This window comes from Tubulanus polymorphus, chromosome 9 (genome assembly GCF_964204645.1).
Source record: "Tubulanus polymorphus chromosome 9, tnTubPoly1.2, whole genome shotgun sequence".
Taxonomy (NCBI): Eukaryota; Metazoa; Nemertea; class Palaeonemertea; order Tubulaniformes; family Tubulanidae; genus Tubulanus; species Tubulanus polymorphus.
The window spans coordinates 13,626,807-13,641,996 of record NC_134033.1 but is presented as its reverse complement, the minus strand read 5'-3'; the positions used below and the strand labels follow the sequence as shown (position 1 = coordinate 13,641,996).

The 15,190-nt window shown below is 39.2% G+C and overlaps 2 protein-coding genes and 1 long non-coding RNA gene across 3 annotated transcripts in view; all 3 read left to right on the top strand.

Moving 5' to 3' along the window:
• The window catches only part of LOC141911327 (myosin-VIIa-like), a 30,263-nt gene extending 20,603 nt beyond the window's left edge, over positions 1-9,660 (top strand). Inside the window, exons 27-39 of the mRNA XM_074802324.1 lie at positions 56-222; positions 766-953; positions 2,476-2,693; positions 3,034-3,122; positions 3,332-3,423; positions 3,679-3,999; positions 4,178-4,379; positions 4,583-4,808; positions 5,236-5,302; positions 5,392-5,508; positions 5,610-5,693; positions 5,923-6,042; positions 6,389-9,660. Coding sequence (XP_074658425.1) covers positions 56-222; positions 766-953; positions 2,476-2,693; positions 3,034-3,122; positions 3,332-3,423; positions 3,679-3,999; positions 4,178-4,379; positions 4,583-4,808; positions 5,236-5,302; positions 5,392-5,508; positions 5,610-5,693; positions 5,923-6,042; positions 6,389-6,490 — 1,993 coding nt within the window. The 3' untranslated portion in view covers positions 6,491-9,660. The remainder of the gene's footprint in view (positions 1-55; positions 223-765; positions 954-2,475; positions 2,694-3,033; positions 3,123-3,331; positions 3,424-3,678; positions 4,000-4,177; positions 4,380-4,582; positions 4,809-5,235; positions 5,303-5,391; positions 5,509-5,609; positions 5,694-5,922; positions 6,043-6,388) is intronic.
• A 3,222-nt stretch (positions 9,661-12,882) lies between these two features.
• Positions 12,883-13,547, top strand: LOC141911353 (uncharacterized). Its single transcript, XR_012620022.1, has 3 exons — positions 12,883-12,893; positions 13,005-13,093; positions 13,497-13,547. It is a non-coding gene; the product is annotated as an uncharacterized LOC141911353 (long non-coding RNA).
• A 6-nt stretch (positions 13,548-13,553) lies between these two features.
• On the top strand, positions 13,554-14,948 carry LOC141910571 (basic immunoglobulin-like variable motif-containing protein; the record flags this gene model as incomplete). Its single annotated transcript, XM_074801263.1, has 6 exons — positions 13,554-13,588; positions 13,787-13,882; positions 14,010-14,114; positions 14,215-14,317; positions 14,598-14,698; positions 14,804-14,948. Coding segments are annotated over 6 exons (585 nt in total), but the record flags the coding sequence as incomplete, so codon positions are not given.
• Between the last annotated feature and the right edge of the window lie 242 nt (positions 14,949-15,190).

Below are 15,190 nucleotides of genomic sequence, written 5' to 3'. Positions count from 1 at the left end.
TTAAATCTCATGATTGTTGGAGTTATAAACTTAAGATATTCCATTTCTCGGGTAGAACTGGTAAAATGCACGGTCAGAGTTTTACACTAGCCACAGTGAAAGGAGATGAGTATACGTTCACTTCGCCGAACGCTGAAGATATCAGAGATCTGGTCGTTACTTTCCTCGAAGGATTGAAAAAACGTTCGAAATACGTGATCGCTATACAGGACTACACTTCAGGTCAGTTCAGAGAAAATGTGACACTTCGGTTGAGAATGTGTTTCAACAAAATCTTCAGTTTCAGTGTAACCACTTCTGATATTTCCGAAATCTTGGATTCTAAGGTTGTCAATTTTGAAGTCCGAATTTTCTGGATATGAAAGAAATTTCATTTTCTGATCTTAACTGATTTTAACTGATCTACTGACCCAGTTTTTCCCAAAACGCTATGATTACTACTCTATCTAGACTAATACATGTCTCTACTTTATTGATCTTATATGTTGAAAGTTTCATTGTGAAATTTGGCGGCCAGTGATAGAAACATTTCACGAATTTCAGTGAGAGTGTCTGCTATTTTAACGCCTCAGATGCTGTGAATGGGCTTTGAATTAGAAAAAGTATTCTTGGAGGAGGACTCCAAATCCCTCTTTCGGTGCTCACTTATTGCTGATTGAAATTATTCCCAGATTTTTTCATCAGCCGCGGAAGCAAATCTGCAGTTGTTCGTTTTGTTCAGTTCAATCATGATTTGAGAATTTATATTTCGTATTTCTCCTACAGGTCAGGGTTCGACGTTCCTCAGTTTCCAGAAAGGAGATCTGATATTGCTCGATCAGGAGAACGGTGATTCGGTGTTGAATTCCGGCTGGTGTTACGGAGAATGTACGCGTACGAAACAACGCGGCGATTTCCCCGCAGAATGCGTCTACGTTTTACCAACGATTACGAAACCTCCGCCGGAAATACTGGTAAGAAATACGTTATATTAAGAGAACATGTTTGTCATCTTAAACAAAGTGAAGACTAAATAGATGACTGAGAAGTATTTTAGTGTTGAAAGGATTGCTGTTGACTATCAGGGATAAGACAGATTGATCTGAAAAGAATTGCGTAAAAAAATTGCGAAAAAAGTGTGAACTGAATTAGAAGTTGATAATTTGAACTGAAAAAGCTGAAAAATCATGAAAACGTGTGAAAAATTCAAGAAAAGTGTTTATTAACTTATTTTGGTCCTCGTTTAATGCCATAAGTTGTGGAGCTCAGAATTTATGCACAAGCTGTGTGAAGGTTAGGATTGCGATCAGTAACTGCTTATGTTATTGTATCTTGATGGGCAAAGTCATATTAGACATACGAAAAATCCTGGTATTTTGTAAAAAATCGAAAAAAAAGCCAATTAGGAGAAATATGTAAGAATTCCAGAGTTCATCGATTTGCACTCTGATATATGTTTGTCATAACCATTGCCTGATGAATGTTCTTATGAAAAATGATTTCATTACCGTTTTTGTAGTCATCTATGATCGTACGTATAAAAAACAACGCCACCTAGCTATCTATCTACTTATACGTATTACCCTAGCTTGCCAGGGTCTGCGTTGCTAAACTGTCTTTTGGGCACAACGACATAATGCTGTTTTTCAATATCGCCCGCAATCCTCTTGCCTCAGAAATATTGTAATTGTTTTCTTGTTATCGATAAAAGTTTTACTAATGTTTTTACACAAAATACACCCAAAAAAATTTGATAATTCAAGGAACGTCAGGTGAGTTCTGGTGACTGATAAAGGAGGGCGCTAGTGGTCATGATGCTTGATTTATAGCCAAATCACTCTTTCTTCAGCCAAACCCCTTTAGCTTCTAGCTCCACTTGCGTGCATTCAGCCTCTATAACATTTGAATCATGCCGGTGCTAGTGAGTTCGATCTGCCAGGCCGCATTTTCTGCAGTTTTGACGTAAAAAAGACTTGAATTCATAACTTGTTTTATATTAGAAATTGAACTAATTTGTTCTGAGCTAACTGTTCAACTGTAGAACGCGGTTCATTCTGTGCTTATAACATAAAATAAAACTTTTTTTCTCTCGATTTCAATAGATGGGGTTCAAATACTTATAGCCTTAAAAGCCTTAAGTTAAAGCATGTATTTTCTCACTAGCTGTTTTTCTTGTATATAAATATTGTAATATCATTCGTTAGTGTTGTATGAAACTTCAGTATACCGGTAGTCTCTATACCGGTGCAATAAAGAATTCATTGTACCATAAGCAGGAAGTCAATTCTCAACCTAGTTGTTGTTACTTGTCCCTGCGATTGTTCAACTTAACTTCAACTCTCGTTCGTCGAAAAAAATTTTCTCGCGAACATTCTATCTTCGAATATTATATACGTATATCCATGAATAGCGCGCAGGTTGAGGTGAATATTTTCGGAAAAGTTAACCCTTCACGCCGGTAATAACGGTTTTAGTGAATTTATGTTTTTATTGTAGAGTTTGTTCGCGCAGTCGCCGGGTGAGCAGACGGATTCTATTCGACCGACTCAAGCGACGCCGTCGGAGGTGTCCGCAGCCGGCGCCGATCCGGAGGAGGTTCTCTACACGTTGGAGGATTATTCGTACGATCATTTCCGTCCGCCGCCGAAACGAACGCTGTCGAAAACGCTGTCGTTGACGAACGCGAAGAAACGTCGCCAGGACGACCTGTGGAGGTTTGTATAAAGAATCGTGTCTGGACACTGTTTCTCACTAAAACAAGGTCCCTACGACTCTTGATTCCTTAAAGACTCCTTCTAAATGGAAAATTACGGGTGCTTGAAACTCCTTTAATTTGAACAAAACTCCTTCAATTTTGAGAAAAAGGAAATTCAAATTTTTGTCTAGTTTGAAAGGGATGCAGACACTTCCTCGAAATTTGAAATTTTCTCCATTTGGAACTCCTTGAAAACTTGTAAATAACCCCATTGTCTGATGTTATTATCTATAGACCTTTTAGCAAATACGGCAGCATTCAGATAACAGTGTCATTTCATATGTTTTTACTATTCACAGATACAGCAAAGAACCTTTAAAGCAGCCACTGTTGAAGAAACTCATCGGTAAAGATGAACTGAGCCAGGAAGCATGCTTTTGTAATTTAGATATCCTTTTATGCAAATGAACAACTGAGTATCTGAAACTCTTGTTAGTTGTTAGTTGGACAGTGTGAAGAATTGATTTTAGAATTGTACAAAAATTGTATAAATCGGGTTCAGAGTCATCGGATAATCTTAAAAACGTCCTTTAGAATTTCTATTGGTTCTGGTATGTAGATAGATAGGATTTTGGATTTTCTTTAACTGAATTGTACCGATATTAAAGTATATGGGAGATCACCCGTCTCGTCGTAGTCGAACCGGTAACGAGTTAACTGATCAGATATTTGAACCTCCACTTAAACACGTAAGTTCAGACTTAATTAAGCAGTTACTATCTCTGCAATAAGTATAAAAGATTTAATTTAAACAGTTGTTTTCAAAATTTTGTTGCACAATTTAAAGTTCCAGGTCCTTGTCTATAGTTTGGCTATTGAACTTAGATCTTAGGTATTAGTCCGGTCTCATATCTAAGTTGTGACTGCAATTGGCCCCTCATTTTTCTGACATCATGTCCCTGAAATTATATTTCAGTTTACCGGTGTATTCTTTGTTGTTTCAGGAATTGTTGAAAGATGAAGTTTACTGTCAGATTATCAAACAGTTGACGGATAACCGCAATCGAATGAGCGAAGAACGCGGTTGGGAGTTGATGTGGCTCGCGTGCGGCTGTTTCTCACCGAGTACGAATCTGCTGAAAGCGTTGTTGATGTTCCTGCGCTGTCGTCGCAACTCGGTCGCCACCGACTGTCTGCAACGTCTGCAGAAAACGCTGCGTAAAGGTCAACGTAAATATCCGCCGCACCAGGTGGAAGTGGAAGCGATACAACATAAAACGACGCAGATCTATCATAAAGTTTATTTCCCCGATGACTCGGATGAGGTATGTGTACTCACCTGCCGCAGGTGGATAATCCTAACATGCTCACCTGCGAGAGATAAATCATTTAGATACTCACCTGCCATGGTTGGCGAGTCCTAAATACTCCGCTGCCCGTGCTGGATCTTATACTCCCTGCCTCCTTGCTGAATTTGAGAAATGCTTTCGTCATTTTCAATAGGCGTTTGAAGTCGATTCGAGCACACGCGCGAAAGATTTCTGTCAGAATATCTCCGGACGTCTGAACCTGAAATCGGCCGAAGGCTTCAGTTTATTCGTGAAAATCGCCGATAAGGTGATCAGCGTTCCGGAAGGCGATTTCTTCTTCGATTTCGTTCGACATCTCACCGACTGGATCAAGAAAGCTCGACCTTCAAAAGATGGTAAGGTCATTGAAATTGCTATGGTAATCGGTGTAGTTCATGTAGATTATAAGCTCAACTTTAGAGTGTAACTTGAGCTGCGACAATCCGACATCAAATAACTACTACGCGACTGGGTGGGTCGTTCATGCGAGCTCTTAGTACAGCAGTATACGGAGCCATGCAAACCATTAGTTTTGTAACAGAGAATAGTTTTATTTTAGGATTAGCGCCACAGTTTGTGTATCAAGTATTCTTCATGAAGAAGCTGTGGTCGACGACCGTGCCCGGACGAGATCGTAACGCCGATATCATCTTCCATTATCACCAAGAGTTACCGAAACTACTACGCGGCTATCACAAGTGCGGCCAGGACGAGGCGGCTCAACTCGCCGCGCTGATCTACCGCGTTAAATACGGCGATGACAAAACGCAACTTCAAAACATTCCGTAAATAATTATCAGCTTTCCTACCTACCTCCCACTGAACCGGAAAACTCGGGATTCAGAAATGTCTAGATAATAAATCAGGGAAAACTCGGGGAATTTAACAAATTTTACCAAAAACCTGGAAAACAGATGTTATGGATCGCGTGTTTCTTAATCACGTGATTCATTAAAAATGGGTAGAAATGGACAAAATTTCTCCGATTCACTCTGGGAATTTTGTGTTATTGATAATTCATATACTTTTACTTTTGATTCAATTTTCATTGAAATGTCAAGAAGAAATTAATGCCCCGAAGGCCATTTAGTAATAGCCAACCGGGCAGAATCCCTGATTTGTTTTGCCGGACTCCATTATTCGTGCTTTTGATATCGTTCATTGATTTGTGCTGTACGAGAATATTAAATTCTGCTTGTATTATTTTTCTAGGCGTAGATTGCGCGAGTTCGTACCATCAGATCTGACACGACAAAAAAATATCGAAGATTGGAAGCGGGTAAGCGGTTTCGATTTCCCCTTCACCCGGAATCTCGTCCCTTGTTCTCCCGCGAATTCAGTCTCGCGTAACGTTTCCTTTCGTTTCAGGCGATTATTACTTATTACAACCGAGACGCTGGTAATTCACCGGAGGACGCGAAGATCGCCTTCTTAAAAATCATCTACAAATGGCCGACGTTTGGATCTGCGTTCTTCGAGGTCAAGGTAAAATGACGATATGTTTCTTCGTTTTCGTAGCTGAAAGTTTTTGTAATGGAACCGTGGTTATTAATTTTGTTAATTATTTTCGGTTTATCTATTTTCAGCAAGGGACAGAAACCAATTTCCCGGAGATTCTTCTAATTGCCATCAATAAAAATGGAGTAAATCTGATTCATCCTCAGAATAAGGTCGGTAGATGTCGTAATGATATTATTATTACCGTTGCTTTGTTGAAATGTTGTCTCATCTCATCGGTGTCCGAGCAGGACCTGGATCTACAGTTATGAATAAAAACCGGATTCTGTTTGACCTAGAAAACTCAGGGAATCGGAAAAATCAGAGATAACTCGCGAATAATGTGGAAAACTCAGTGAATTGTCACATGATTTTGACCTTGAGTTAATTGTTGTATTTCAGACAATCCTAGCGACTCATCCGTTTACGCGCATCTCGAACTGGAGTAGCGGTAACACGTATTTCCATATGACGATCGGTAATTTGGTTCGAGGCAGTAAATTACTGTGCGAGACTTCTCTTGTAAGTACCAGTTCTCAGTAGCGCGAGTTCAAACAATTTAGATAGCGAAAATATCTGATAGCGAAACTGAATAACAGTACTGTTACTGATGAACTTCGAAAATAAGTGACCAAAAGCACATTAATCATTTTAGAATCAGTTCAGCACACCTGATGATGGCTAATAGTATTTAGCCGAAACGTTGCTCAAAATATATATTTCATTTTACCATAGAATTTTTGATTTTATGGCTGAATCTAGCGTGGGATTTCTCTCATTAATAAGGATCAAGGTTTCTCTTGTAACTAGATCCGAAATTTCAAGAAAATATCTACAGTTCGTTGAATTTGTTTTGCAATATTTCCAGGGTTATAAGATGGACGATCTACTGACTTCATACATCAGTCTCATGTTGACGAAAATGACGACGAGTACCGTCGATAGCGAAATAACGTCTGCCGAAAGATAGATCTCTCTCATGAGCGCCATCTACTCTTATGTATACCTTCTGCCAGAGAACTCTCAGAGCTAGCGACATCTGATGTTTGACGCGTACGCGCTGCCAGGCGAATTCTTAAAAGAATCTTCAATTTGCATAATTATTTTTCTGTGTGCTTTCTTCTTTCATTAAACTCCTCGAATGATAATATTGAAATTAACTGCTATCTGATGAAAAATTTAACGGTTATTTACCATTTATTCCTGTTCGCGAAACAGGGGTTTGAACTGTTCTAGGACTCGGAACTATTGACTGCTGAATTAAGTGATGAACGTTACTGTTTAATTGCAGAAAAACGAATACAGAATTTCATGTACAAATTTGTAAAACGTATTTCTCGTATGTTCGCCACGTGCGGGCCTGAAGTATGCAAAATGTTTTTAAAATGTTAGCTTTCATAAATGTTTGTTGTATTTTGTATAGTCTGCCATGAGTCTGAAAAACCAAATGCAACCAATATATTCATGAAACTATTATCAACTTGTTGTAATCGGGTACTTATTCACTACACTTTAATACGGAAAATCAGAATGATAGCAACATATTTTGTAAGTCCTCATTGGTTTGTTTTGAGATGTTATCTCGTGTATTGGCCAATCAGAGTGGGTTTTACAATTAGACTCCAGTTTGCTGGAGCATGGCCAATCAGAGATTCAGAATTAGGAAGGCAATTGTATTGGTTAATTCTCTCTTGATGATAGCCAATCAAATTGAGTCTTAACAGAAACAACAGATAAACCGATTGTTACTGATTTCCCTTTATTAAACGACATGAAATTATAAAATTGTAGTTAAACAGAACAATAATAGAGGGCAGTGTACTTCAAGATCTGTTATAAGTTTTTCATATCTAACCCCTCGATCTCATTGTTGAGGCGGCAATCTGAAATTTTTCCAATGAAATTTTTACACATTTACAAATCGTCTGTAAATAGCCTATTATTATGATTATTATTATTATTATTGATATTGTAGTTATCATGATTTAAATATTACTATTATGTATAAATATATGATAAAGCACTTTTAATATTTGTGACCTGTAGGGGGCGTTGGTTTAGCAAACGAATTTTGAAACTTGAAAGTTTGAAATCTCTTAATTCAGTATAATTAAGTACATTATAGTTTAGTAGGATTTTGCGTAACTCAAATTTATATGAATTTTAACTCAAATGACAGTAGGAAGGTAGATATATCTCGAGTTGGATCTCAGTCCAACGATATCCTTTAGTTCGATGTTTTGTATCTGGCACTTTGTATATTGGGTCAGAAAAATTTAGAGTTTTAAGTGTTCTGTGTTAAGTAAGAAAGGCTTAGGTGTTTAGGCCGAGTGAGAGTTGTTTACGTAAACTGCTCTGTGACCTTGACACCCTGACACTCAGTTCCACGATTGTCTATGGAGGTCTTGATTGTGATGTCATAATTTGTTTGCCGACCAGTGCTAGAGCAACAGAAGATCCAGTTCCACAGTTTTGGGTTATATTTGACTCACGAGTTAAAACATTGAAAATGAACTGATTTTAAATCACAACTGTGGAACTGGTTTCAGGGTTTTTACAAACTGCAGTTAAATCACGTATTGTGAGTTTGCTAACCAATATGGCAAATAAGGCTCCAAAAATCACATGGCTACAAGACCTCCATTGAAATGGGCTTAACTGTTAAAATATGTTCATTTCAATGATTCCAACCGTGAGTCAAATTTCAGCCCAAATCAACGTGTGGAGCTTGGAGGCCGATATTTTTTATTTTCACAGAATTTTTCATGCATTGTATTAAAACACCTGCATCTACATATATATATATATATATATAGTTATCATTATCTCAAGCAATCTTGTATCCGGCCATCTTTGTATAAACATAGTTTATACCAATATACCTAATGAATATTACTTATTATCATCGTAAATTATGTTAATTATTTAACAATCGTGCAATACGATACAATATTATTCTAATTTTGGTCGAAATTCTTGGAACAATTCTTAAGTCTAGCTAGCGATTGCAATCTAGGGCCGTACTTGCCCCCCCCCCCCCCAGGAATTTTGAAAAAGCCCTTATTGCAAATATCGTTGTTATATCCTAACTGCCCATTTCGGGTTTCTCTGCCTGGCCCCGTCCCCTCATAAGAATGCAAATGCTAGGGATGGCCCTGCAATCAAATATTTGCGTGTACTAACTATATTAAAACTCATTTCAACGTTCAATTTGTCCTCGAATTCCCTTATAGTGTTTGTATCAGCTGAAATTGAGAATTCATGAATTTATGGCTATTACGTGGGTGTGTATTGCTGACCGCTTAATCAAAGTCAGCGCGTTATTTACGATTGCTATTAAGCGCACCTGTCGTCTGAACATGAACGTGATTTTAAACACGGCACCACGACACGCGCGTGTTGAATCAACACCCGGTTCATATTCCGACTAAGATTGATAGTATTTCTAATAAACCGTCCTAAATCCTATACGAGTAAATCGAAACATGTGTCGGAAACAATATTCCTTTTCAGATTAAAAAGTGCAATAACTATACTTTGAATCGACCTGATTTCGATACGAAATAGTCGTAGATAGTTTTTCTCATTGGAAAAGGCTGAAATATTTAGAATTCAATTTAGTTGCGCCGAGTGGTGCATCATCAGTGCAAGCTTTAAACGCACGTCTGCAAGTTTTATGATACGAGCTAGGTTCAACCTTTCTTTGTAAAAACTTCATTTACCTTGTTGAAATACCAAATCTATTCGACTCTAATTTCGGGGCTAGTATTCCGACTAACAATCCCTCCAATGTATTTTTCAGAACATTCCATTTTAGATTATTGAACGTATATATCAATAACTCTTTTTGAGGGTGCAATTATTTTTGAAATTCGTGGAATTCGTGCCCCTTGAATGCGGCGTAACTGGAACAGAAAAAGATGGTCAGTTTTGTCCATATCTCTCGTTAACGGACCAACTGGAATCTTCGGGATTTTATTTCCTGTCTAAACGTTGTGATCATGTGAAACATTCCTCTGAAATGAAACGTCCATTATTCTACAGTATATAAACCCTCTATAATTCACTCACTATCTATTATCCATTTCTACTGTTGTTTTTTTTTTGTTTATTTATTTATGTATATGATATTTGCTGAGTACGGAAATAAAACTTATATATTTATTGCTGAAATTAGTTTAGTCGTTGTTGAATGTGGGATGTGAAAGGAGCGGATCAAGAATGACTGTCTGACCGGCAATAGATGTTAAAACAACATATCCCCGACCATGCCAGGCATCGATGTTAAATCAGGGAAATATAAGTCCTAATTGTTACTTTTCCGGGGCAGATTTAGTTTAGGGGGTATCGTTGGTCCAGGCCCTGCTTTCAGCAACATGAGGTTGTCCGTTACTCAAGGCGGAGTTCGTCAAATTAAACCCGCAATTTTGAAGCTAATCCTCGGAAATTGCATCCTTTCGGGTGTACATCATTCCAGAGATTTCTATGGGAACTGCTTGCTGCCTCGGCTGGCCCTTGATCCCAGGACTGCCCTTTCTTTTCTGTCGTGTTTTGGGCCTTTGACTACGAGTTTTCCATGGCCCTCGCTGATTGTGAGGCTTTGTTCGTGTGGATGAATTAAAGATGTCCTGGATGAGTTGAGCATAGCTCTGTGGGCGCAAGAAACTGCAGCCCTGCGTCCGCTTTGCAAATTAATTTGAACTCGCCTTTGAATGAATGAATATTATCTCCACATATTCTATAATATATTCCATAAATGTTTTTCTTTAAGTTTTTGATTTGGGCTGAACGACGACAACACCACGTTTTTGTAATGTTTTCAAGTTTAGAGTTTGTTCTGGAAGATTTGTGAATTATGTTTGGGCATTATCGGGGGCCTGGTCGCACGTGCCAGCGTTGTAACATCTGTACATGACGCGATATACGTAAACCATTCGCGATAAAAACCCGCTGCCGTTTTGCTGCTGGTCACAATTCTCCTGTCTCGCAGAGGACTGAGCGAAGTTATCGCCGCAATACAGTAAGTGAAAATGACATTTTTCTGTTGGATTTTTTTTTATTCACACATTCTGTTCGGCGTAATGCACGTGTTCTAGTATACTGGGTAAAAAATTCAAATTCTTCGTTGTTTGGAATGTCACCATTCTTGATTATCGAATCTAAACATGTATTCTCTGAATTTCCTTTTCAGAAAACAAAAACGATAAAATGAATATGAAAATTTGTGTGGTGTTATTGGCATTAGTCGCGCTGGCTTATGGTATGTATGATAAACCTGTATAAAAATACTATATATTTTTGCGCCTGTATCGCGGTGAACTTGTATATTTTTGTGACCGGGTAGGCTCCTCCATAGTCGTGTTTCTTTGCACATTGCAACGTCAGTGCACCACGGCAATCCGGGCAAACATAATGACAGATCGGAAGTTCCCATAGACAGTTAATCGAGGAGCTAATAACCAAACGTATTTCACAGTGTCGACCATCTTTGAAGTTAGGTCTATCGGAGGCAGTGATTATCTTGATAACTCTCAGTATACCCCAGGGGCCGATACAGACTGGTATTACCTTTAACCCGGGGGCTAACTTAATTCATTTTCAATTTAGTTAGCCTCCGGGTTAAAGGTTATACCGCGATCTATAAAACCGGGCCAAGTTTGTACGTATTTTTGCCAAGTCCTGTTCCCGGACAATAGCAAACTATGACGGTAAACAAATGTTTATTGGTGTCCGCCCATAAAGTCGCATGTTCATGATTTTGTCTGTCTTCCAGGTGGTATGATGCCCATGATGAGAGGAGGTATGGGTGGTCAGATGATGCCCATGATGGGCGGCGGTGGCATGCGAGGAGGTATGGGAGGAGGTATGCGAGGAGGTATGGGAGGAGGTATGGCAGGAGGTCATCACATGAATAGCATGAAACTTGGTAATGGAAATATTTACCGTATGAAACTTAAACGCAATATGGGCGGTATGGGTGGTGGAAGAATGGGAGGCATGGGTATGGGTGGTGGAAGAATGGGAGGCATGGGTATGGGAGGTATGAGAATGGGAGGTATGGGAGGTATGGGAGGTATGGGTATGGGAGGTATGGGAGGTTCGGGAATGGGAGGTATGGGTATGGGAGGTATGGGAGGTTACTATGGCTAAAAGAATTTGGACGGGCAATCTATTGATATAGGTACAGTGATGTATATATACTACAGGGAGGGGGCTTGCCCAACGTGATTTTGGCATCTAAATATATAGGAAGGATATTTCTCTTTCATCTTTACATCGGAATATTAACCTTTGGAATTCCGAGTCTAAGGTCAATCTAGAAACAAGCGTTCATTTCACGAGTCGCTTTGGTTGGGGTTTTGGGCGGGTTGGCTCTCCTCCGTTAATGGCAAACATCTTGAGAATTTGCAATTGATAATGATAAAAAAGCGGTGCCTATACGGTAGATTCGGTAACCAGTTCCGCGAAACCAGAGCGCGACGATCCTGCCACTCACGACCCCAAATGAAACGACACATCATCTAAATAAGAGATAGCGTCTTGAGGTATATATACTATATATACGTACTGTTGCTGCCTTACGTAAAACAAGCATGCCATCATCTGAAGATGACGAGAAACTACGCGGCCCGAATAGTGTTCTGGATGATATTCGAATAAAAAGTGTAAATTTATCAGATGTATTTTTCTTGGTCGATTTTATTCAAATTCACGGACGACGATTCCCTCCCAAAAAGGCTTAGTATGTCGCTCATAGCAGGGAAGTGTGACTCATCACACTTCCCTGCTCATAGTTTAAAAAAGTTCTGCCTATGCGTGCGGCGGCGACCGTGGCCTAGTCGAAACTATACGAGCAATTATGTTGAGATTAACGCTCGTAGGTCGAAACTATACACAATAACCCGAACTTGTACGGGTACGTACATGGTACGATTAGACAAGTTTTGCAAAAAGGAACATGCGGCGACGACACTGCGCAGGAAACATGACCAGCATTTTCCACTTGTAGTTTCGTAATGTGTAACGCGACTTTTTCGAGTTCTTGATTCGTTGGAATAGTCGAATGTGCGTAAAAAGTTTTATTTCGAATTTGTTTTCATGGTTGACCATTCTGTTTTGTTATCGCCGACCGACGAAGTCAAAAACAGGAACGGCCACCGTTTCGACGCAGACGATGGCTGTGATGTCAGTGTTTACCGATGAAAAATGCAGCACTACGGCACTAGACAGCGGGGTAGGCATTGTCGCTGATGTCGAGGATGTTAGTGTTGACGACACAAATGAGCGAGCGAGCGAGGAAAGGAATGGGCAGGATGCATTATGGTGGAATTCATCCAGTTTTAAATCCGCTCGCTGTAGATACAGAACAAAACGTGAGGCTGTTTCTCCATTAGTTTCGAAAATTCCATCGATTTCAATCATTTTAATTTTCTCCTTTTATTTCTTCGTTGAATATGGAATGTGCTATTTGTTCTTGACAATAGGTCGAAACGAAAAGAGTAAATCTTTACAGTGTTTTGAACGGCGGCGAGCGTTGAAATTGAACGTCCATCATCACAACCAGGACACTAAGGTATATTGTACATAAAATGTATATTACCGAATTTGATTGCAAGAAAATGTATTTTGTCATCCATTGAGTCAATGTTAGGTTGATCTCAGGGTCGGGTCCAGGTGCCAATTTTTGAGGGACTTGCCGCATCCCAAAAGGACATTTAGGTGTCCAAAAAGGCACTCCCGCACTGAGGCAGTTTTGAAAACTTGTTACATCCCAGAAGAGCACTTTGATATCCAAAAGACGATATTAGGGGCAATGAAATGCACCAATTATCCTAGTTAACGAAATAGAAAAATGCGTTACAAGTTTCTCAATTCCCCCTGGATCTGAGTCAAACACGGGTCGTCCAGTCTCAAATTAAACCCACGTGTTTGGTATTCATTTTGTTTCTCTAAAATTTGTATCGGAAATTTTCCAGACATTGTATAGACCTTACAAACTGCCACAGATTGAGAAAACTACGCAAGCTGATATCTGTAAACAAAGGAAATACTTTAACATTAAGAGATGGTGAGTTCAACCTATAGCCAAAGCTATTATATGAAAGCGTGTGTCCAGATTCGTGCTGATGGTATGATGAGAGATGACACATTATTTGAAGAGAAGCTCGCTGAATTTAGAAGAAAAAACATTTTTAAGGAGTCGAGTCGAATTAATAGAAAATGAACTGATTTTAAAACTAAAAGTTTGGGTCATGTCGCTTTACAGGTATTGTGTAAGTCGCCCGCAGTACGCTCGCAACTGTGGTCTCGCTGCTTTAACCGGTATTTGGAATTTCCTTTTTTCGACATTAGGTGAAGGCAGGTTAGTTCATTTTTTGCATTTTTATATTCCGCAAAGCGAGGGATTAATGGATTTATCATGGTCTCGACCAAATATAAGTTTTTGTCAACAACAAAAAATAGCCGTGTATCGTTGATTTTTATTGCAGACTCGCGCCGATTAGTCAGGAACGAGTTATGGTAATTCTAGGAATGAAATCACCATTTACCGAAGTTCCGTTTCAATTGTTTGCTAGCAATGAGAAAGTTTTGAGGTACGCAATCGCTCGAACTCACCTAGCGGATCCTCGATTGCCACAGGTGGAATCATTGATTGAATGTGTACATGTTCTTCTTTTTTTTTATTGTTTGTAGCTGGTTTGATGAGTTATGCAGGCATTTCGAGGTTCGTGGACGCGGGTTCTTTCTCTATAAACTACTCGGTAGAAATAGCACCTTAGGAGTGAAACGAGGGGAGGTATTGAAAGTCATTAAAAGCGGATTAAAGTCACCTGATATGGCTTTCATATACCACGCAGAAAGACATTACATGGATTTGATAGGCTATGAAGACACACCTTTCGAGCCCTCCGAAGCATAATAAGGTAAAAAACCGACTGGTGATTGGTCAAATACATCAAACATAAGGCAGTTTACTTACAAGATCGAGTCATTGACCTTTATTTACCGGTACTTGAACTTCACCACAATTTGAGTTAGATTCCTTGTGTTACATCAATTGAATGTCACATGTCTTCCTTAAAACATATAGATGTGATATGAACGTGACCGAAGAATGTGAGACGCAGATTTTACTCGGTGAATCGAGCATGAAACGAGAGGGAATTCACTGCAAAAAGTAAGTTTATTTAACATTGTTCAATCTTTAGTTAACCGACATTTCTACTTTTTCCTGAAACATATTTGAACTTGAGATATCAATATCCCATATCTGTATTTGTAGATGGACTGATATTTGTCGTGATTTAAGCTACGAAAATCCGGAATATATAGATATTCGAGCTCTCGAATTGGGAATTCAGAAGCGCAAGACTGCCAACTATATCGTCGGAAATGTTCATTGCATTTTAGCATTCCAAAAACTTTAAACTCCTTCTAGTACGGGTCTATCATAAACGGTGTGCAATAATCTTTTCCAAGGGAATCAGTCTGCGTAATCTCCACCAAGTCCTGATCGAAGTGATGATGGCTCTACGATTCCAGTCTTACATCAGACACTCAAAAGTTCTTGGTGAATATAGCCGTGGGACTGGTTCTAATAGTGTCCTTGAGATAGTCTCAAGTTGTTCGGGAGGTGGGCTGGATTGACAATGTAACTGGCTCAAGAATC